Raw genomic sequence first — 7,456 nt, 5'->3', positions numbered from 1 at the left:
CGCTATGGGTCGGACCCGACTCGATGGCACTTAACAACAACAACAACAACACGGAACCCAGTTAATACCACTATTACTCAAATTTACGCACCAACCACTAAAGCCAGCGAGGATGAAACAGAAAAATTCTAACTTCTTCAATCTGAAATTGATCAAACATGCAATCAAGATTTTCCCCATAAAATCCTTCAATATTGCAAATTAAGGGTTGGATTTTTTCTTCAGTTCTTTCAGCTTGAAAAATGCTGACTGTGTTCTTTGTCTTTTGTTTTCTAACTCAAGATCTTTACACATTTCATTATAATACTTGACTTTGTCTTCTTAAGCTGCCCTTTGAAATTTTCTGTTTAGCTCCTTTATCTCAACTTTTTTTTCATTTGCTTTAGCATTGGAAAGCAAGGTTCAGAGTCTCTTCTGACATCCATTTTGGACTTTTCCTTCTTTCTTGTTTTCTTAATGACCTTCTTTTGCTTTCTGCCTCTATGATGTTCTTTTCTTATTTTATTTTTTTTTGGTCTGACCTACAGTGTGTTCTTTTTTTTTTTTTTTCATTAACTTTTTATTGTGAATTCAGTAATAGTTTACATAGGAGAATATCAGTTTTACACTCATCCTATCATATTTCATTTCACTGTAATGATTACACTCCCCTCTGTGCATCATCATTCAACAATATTTGCTTCTACTCCCTCTGTTTTTTGTTTTTTGGATATACATCAAAACACTCAGGAATGTATAATCATTTAAACAACCAAAGGGCACATTTTGCAAGCCTGCTTCTTGGCTACTAGCACACAGCCTTTCTCTTTCCATGAGTCTGAAGTCTTCAGTTGCTCTATCTCTGCATGTTATCATCTCTGCCTCCATCTCTAGTGTCGCTGCTTCTCTACATAGGGTCCCACATTCTGCTCATGCTTTTCTCCCTTGATGGTTCTAGGCGCCTCTCTTCCTAGTAAGATTAATTACTCCTCCCTTCATGTTAAACTATTTCCAGCTTTACAGTAATGACTATCACAATTAGTCATGATAACAAATACTCACTAAGAATCTTATCTCCATCTCTTTTCACCAGACACGTCTAGCGAAGATGAAAACTACTCAGTGGGGATTCTACCCTCCCCTGTACATTCTGAAACTAAACTTGAAAACTTGTAAACCAGTCACTTTGTGCCTTTATACCCCTGCAACTATTTTAGGTAGCTAATGTCTAAGTTGCCCATCCCTATCAACCCAGTGTACAGAGGGGATGGGAATTATCCTTGCTGCGAAGATTCATCCTGCTTGGTTGTTACTTTTAAGCTACTACATCCATAAGAACAGGTCAAGTTCATCAAACTGTAGCAATTCACACTTACTTTCTAACGCTTTTTTTTTTTTTTTCCCCTCTAGTCGAGTTCTGATAATCCACTCATCGAAGCTAGGTCAAAGGGGTACTATCAGCAAGTTTGGGCGTTCTTGTGCATCTCTCCTCACTTCATATTAGCTGGATGCTTCACTCTCAGCTCTAGCCCTCGGTGGCTATATCCTTATCCATGACTTCAGGAGTGCCCAGGTCTCATCATACTCCAGGTTGACAGGATTCTGTGTAATGTAGTTGGACTCAGGCCACATCTTCATTGTTGCTTTTCCCCCACTTCCACTCACCAGCAGACCAACATGGTCACCAGCAAGCTTACATGCCTAATCGTGTATTCCCTTTGAGTTTCAGTTTGGAGGGGGGTTTATTCTGAAGGGACTTGGTAGCTTGCCTTGATGGCTTGCAAGCAAACAACTTGTTTTTTCTTGTGGTGGCCAAGCAAACTGCCATTTTTGTTTTTTATTTTTCCTGCTGGTCTTTCTTTCAAGAAGTATCTTCTGTTCCTCTAGCTGCTCTATGGTGGTCTACTTGTGTTTTCAATTGGAAATTTCCCACCTCAGAAGGTTCTGGATGGGAGTCAGGATTCCACCTAAGATCTTATACACTACAAAGGCTCCACAAGAAGCCTTTTCACTGGGCAAATTGTAGCACTCCTTTTAGGTATTCCAGTCAGCTATAGGCTGAAAGCAGGCTTACAAGCTTTCTGTAATCAAGTTTCCAGATATTCCTTTCTATCCCCCTCATCTATTTTACAATAGTAGGCAAGAAAAACTGATATTCATAGGACATTCAATCACCTTAACATTATTTCCCCTCTTTTACCCATTCAGACTATGCCTTGATCCCTGTATCACACAGTCCTGTTGTTCCAAGGTTGAGCATACATCACTATTTAACTCTGTCCCATTTAGCCCATGCAAGCCTGCCTAAATGTTCTCCTATCTACCTTGTTCTTTCATCCCCTCCCTCTTCTTGTTTATTGCCCACCCTAACTATGATGTATCTATCCCCTACCATGTGCTCTACCATCCCTTCCCTCCCCCACTCCCATCCCCATGGTAACCAACAAAGAATTTTTTTTGTTTTTCCTTTTAGTGTGGGTATCTTTTCTTAAACTTTTACAATAATGGTCATATTCAATATTTGTCCCTTTGTGATTGGCTAATTTCACTCAGCACAATGTCCTCAAGGTTCACCCCTGTTACGTGGTGGCTTGTAGCTTCTTTGTTATTCTTCATCCCACAACTCTTCTGGTCTTTGGTCTTTAGTGTTTAATTCATCAAATTTGTTCTTGAGATGATCTCTAAATTCAAGTGGGATATATGTTCAAGATCATATTTTAGCTCTTATGGACTTGTGTTGTTTTTCTTCAGCTTTAGCCTGAATTTGCATATGAGCAATTGTTGGTCTGTTCCACAGTCTGCCCTGGCCTGTTTTGGTTGATGGTATGGAGGTTTTCCATCATCTCTTCACACAGATGTAGTCAATTTGATATCTGTGTATTTCATCTGGTGAGGTCCATGTGTTGTTGTTAGGTGCCATCGAGTCAGTACCAACTCATAGCAACCCTACAACAGAACGAAACGCTGTCTGGTCCTGCACCAACCTCATGATTGTTGCTACTTCTGAGCTCCATTGCTGCTGCCACAGTGCCAATCCTCTTTTTTTCCAATGCCTCAATTTACCAAACATGATATTCTTCTCCAGTGACTAGACCCTCCTGACAATATGTACAAAGTATGAAAGATGAAGTATGGCCATCCTGACTTCCAAGGAGCACTCTGGCTGTACTTCACTGTCCAACTTTTACATGCATATGAGGTTACTGAAAACACCATGGCTTGGGTCAGGCGCACCTTAGTCCTCAAACTGACATCTTTGCTCTTCAACACTTTAAAGAGGTCTTGTGCAGCAAATCTGCCCAATCCATATGTTGTTGGATTTCTTGATGTCTGCTTCCATGAGTGTTGATGGTTAATCCAAGCAAAATGAAGTCATTGACAACTTCAGTCTAGTCTCCATTTATATGCATGTTATTTATTGGTCCAGTGGTGAGGGGTTTTTTTCTTTACATTGAGGTGCAATGTATAGTCCATGTCTATAGGAACGTGTTAGGACTGATAAAACACCTATTACCATTTATTTATGATCTCCATTCTTGTTCCAACCACCCTGTTGGTTAGTGATTTTACATCTGAGAAACAAGAATCATGTGGTATGTTGTTAAGGAACATTTGGTATCAAACCAGTTGATTGTCTTAAACTAATCAGAGTAAATCTGGACCCCTGAGTCCAGCCAGTACAACAAATATGTGCCAATTAGAACAACGTTTCCTGTCTGGTTGGTCATCATCCCCAAGGCCTACAGTTAGAAACATGAGAGATTATATACTAGGATTTAATATTTTTTCTCCTTCCTTTCACTCAGTTACTTTGCAGTTTGGGCATTCTCTCAAGTAATATTGAGATCCTTATTTTTGTATAGACTTTTTCCTTTCTTCTGTTTTATTATGGTTTTGTAAGGATATTTTTAGAGATATATAACTATACAAGATATACAACTATACTGCCACCATTGTCTTTCTTTTTGTTAGGTGCCATCAAGTTGATTCTGACTCATTGCAACCCTACACATAACAGAATGAAACACTGTGCAATCCTGCATCATCCTTATAAGTGTTATGTTTGAGTTCAATGTTCCTGCCACTGTGGCCATCTTATTGGGGGGATATTCCTCTTTTTTTGCTGACCCTCTGCTTTACCAAGCACGATGTCCTGCTTCAGGAACTGGTCCCTCTTGACAACATGCCCAATAACAAGTCTCACCATACTCACTTCTAACGCACATTATAGCTTCTAAAGTACTTCTTCCAAGATAGATTTTGTTTGTTCTTCTGGCAGTCCATGATATTTTCAATACTCTCCCCCAACAACATAATTCAAAAACACCAATTCTTCTGCAGTATTCCTTATTCATTGTCCATGTATATGAAGCCCTTGAAAATGCCTTATCTTTTGAATAAGGGTCAGGCACACCTTAGTCCTCAAAGTGACATCTTTGCTCTTGAACACTTAAAAAAGCTTTTGCAGTATCGGTGGGCACAGTGAGTCACAGCAGGAGTTAAGTGGAGGCCCTAGGATTGCACTCCTGTGTGCCACTTCTAATAGATCCTCGTGCCTGTTGATTTCCAGATTCAGAGGTGTTAACACCAGGCATAGCTCTCCTTGGAGGTCTCCTCCTAGGTTTCAAGGTGCTGCTGGTGATTGGAATCTCTGTCATCTACATCTCCATGAAACAGAAGGTCTGACTGTAAGTTGTGGGGGAAACCCAGGCTTCAAGAAGGGAGTTTTGCAAAGTCTGTCCCAGAGGGGTAAGGTCAGCAGGAAGGGACAGCCTAGGAGTTCCCACCTGTCACAGTATGAGGACCCACCAGGAATTAGGAGAGGTGACGCACCTCCATCACTTATCTCAATGTCTCATAGAATCCTCTAAGAGGTTCTCAGCTTTCAGGAAGCATGTGAGGTCCTGCAGGAGGTGGATAAGTTCAATGGTATTTGAAGGGCATCCTCAGGATCCTAGAGTTTTCATGGTGGATATGGGAGAACGGGGCTGAATGGGAGAATCTGAGTGAGCTGTTCTACTGGGTACCATCTCCAGATTATTTAAACACTGGGGCTTCGTGGCTCACCAGGAGTCTACATTTCAGAGTAGTATTGAAACCCCCTGGATCAGTGCTGTGAGGGTTCTCCGACTGACACTGCATGTGACTGTGTGGTCAGGACTTGGGGAGAAAGGGCTGTAGTCCTATACGCAGAGCTTCCCAGCAACTCACATCTCACATCCCAGAAGGAGAGCAACGCTGGGGACACAGTAGGCACTCAGGAAACATTTCTTGATACTAAGCAGATAATCACATGTAGACCTGTTTTTCCACAGTTCCTTCCTTCCTGATCCAGCTCGAGAAGGTACCAAATGGAAGCCTCTATAGATTCTGTTCCATTTGCCTCCCTGCTCTGGACACCTGCCCACACCCTCCTGCTGTTTCTTCTCACAGTTTCTGGTGGCCCCAGGGCCAAGTCTTAGGACAGGTTCTATGGACTGATTCACTGTACTTTCTGAAAATATGAGATGTGAGAAAAATTTCCAAAACGTATCTAGTTATGTCCCATTTGTGCAATTCAACTATAAACCACATATTCATATCTGTGCTCTTAAGAAATTTTCTCTCCTGTATCCCTGCGCAGCCCTGATTCCCCAGCCTTGCTCCTGAACATAAACAGATGCCTATCCCGGTTTAGATTCCTGATCACTATGAGTCAGAAGTGGCTTGACAGCACTTAACAGCAACAACATCCCTGCTTAAAAGGCACCATATTTTCCTTGAATTATATTATAAAATAGACACTGGAGGGGGAGAGAAAGGAATAGCCAGAAACATCACTATAGAAAGCTTTTAAGTCCGTCTTCTGCCTATATCTGATTGGAATACCTAAAATGGGGCTACAATGTGCCCAGTGAAGACTATAGGTGAACCACATCCAGATCTCCAGGGATGGGAAATTTCCACTTGAAAGGACGAGCACACCAGCCTGGAGCAGCTAGAAGAACAGAATATACTTCTTGAAAGAAAGACCTACAGGAAAAATACAAAACAAAAGAGGCAGACCGACTGTTACTACAAGAACAAGCAAGTTGCTTTCCCAGGAGACATCAAGGCAGGTGGTCGGGTGTCCTCAATGCAAACCCTTTTCCAAAACTGAGACTCAATGAGAACACACACTCTGATTGGTGATCACACTCATCACCGATAAGGGGAAGTAAAGGAAAAACAGTAATGAAGCGGCGAGATAAGACCTACAATGTTCAATAGACTCCTGTGAACCCAGCAGTGTGACAATACCTGGGGAGTCCTGGGCCCAGAGTCAATGACACAGCTACAGAGGACTAAAGTGGAGAGTGAAGCGTCCAGCTGATAAGAAGAGAGGGGATATGCACAAGAACACCCACACTTTCAGATAATACCCACTTGACCTGGCTTCAATGACTGGATGATCAGAGCTCAACCAGAAGAAGAAAGAAAAGGAAAAAGAGCGTAATCTGATACAATTTGATGAACTTGACCTACACCTATGGATGCAGTAGCTCAAAACAGGAAACAAATCCTTACTGCAAGAATCATTCCCACCTCCTTCACACACAGAGTAGACAGGGATGGGCAACTTGGACATTGGCTACCCAAAAAGGGGGGTGGGGGTAGCGGCTACAAAGGCAAGAGGTGACTGGCTTACAAGCTTTCAAGAGGGAACCTAGATTCAGAGGGCATGCAGGAAGGTAGAATTTCCACTGAGTACTATGCAATCTGTCTAGGCAGGGCTGATGAAATAAAATGCTGATAGGTCTCTTGTGATACAACAGTGAATAATTGTTATCAGGACTGATTGTGAGGGTTGGAAATGTAAAGGTAGACATTTTATAGTAAGGAGTGGAGTGATTAACTTTTCAGTCTATGAGCGGAGGTCCCTAGGACCATCAATGGAGAAAAGCGGAGAGCGGGACCTTACCCAGAGAAACAGTGATGCCTGAGATGGAGGCAGAGACAATGACGTGCAGAGATAGAGTAGCTAAGGACTTGAGATCAGAGAGGGAAAGGGGCTGTGTGCTGACGACCGGATTGGGGGGCAGGCTTGCAGGGTATACCTTTTGGTTGGTTGATGATGCATGGAGGGATTGCAACCGTGGCAATGGAACGATATTCGATATAATGAATGTAAAACTAATGTTCTCCCATGTAAACTATCACATAATTCACAATAAAACATTTATTAAAAAAAAAAAAAAGACACCATAGTAGTGTAGGTTACATACACATTGGCCTGCTAACTGCAAAATTAGATGAGGCTTTCTGCTTTCATAAAGATGTGTTGTTGTTAAGTGCCTTGGAGTTAATTAGACCCACAGCAATCTTGTGCAGGATTTCTGAGGAGCAGGAGCTGGGCTTGAACCACCGAGCTTGTGGTTCACAGTCCAGGGATGATCCTACAGTGCCACACCAGAAGTCCCATAAATATGTACTGCCTCGGCAGAGACGATGACACAGA

The 7,456-nt window shown here is 42.0% G+C and overlaps 1 protein-coding gene and 1 pseudogene across 1 annotated transcript in view; both read left to right on the top strand.

Moving 5' to 3' along the window:
* LOC102833304 overlaps nt 1–4,665 on the top strand; it is a 21,122-nt gene extending 16,457 nt beyond the window's left edge. Inside the window, exon 6 of the mRNA XM_006868747.1 lies at nt 4,550–4,665. Within this exon, the coding sequence (XP_006868809.1) occupies nt 4,550–4,665 (116 nt within the window). The remainder of the gene's footprint in view (nt 1–4,549) is intronic.
* Nucleotides 4,666–4,971: 306 nt separating this feature from the next.
* Nucleotides 4,972–7,456, top strand: part of LOC102832915 — a 4,614-nt pseudogene continuing 2,129 nt past the window's right edge.

This window comes from Chrysochloris asiatica, unplaced genomic scaffold (assembly GCF_000296735.1).
Source record: "Chrysochloris asiatica unplaced genomic scaffold, ChrAsi1.0 scaffold00123, whole genome shotgun sequence".
NCBI lineage: Eukaryota > Metazoa > Chordata > Mammalia > Afrosoricida > Chrysochloridae > Chrysochloris > Chrysochloris asiatica.
The sequence above is the reverse complement of the archived record's forward strand: the minus strand, read 5'-3'. Positions and strand labels throughout refer to the sequence as shown.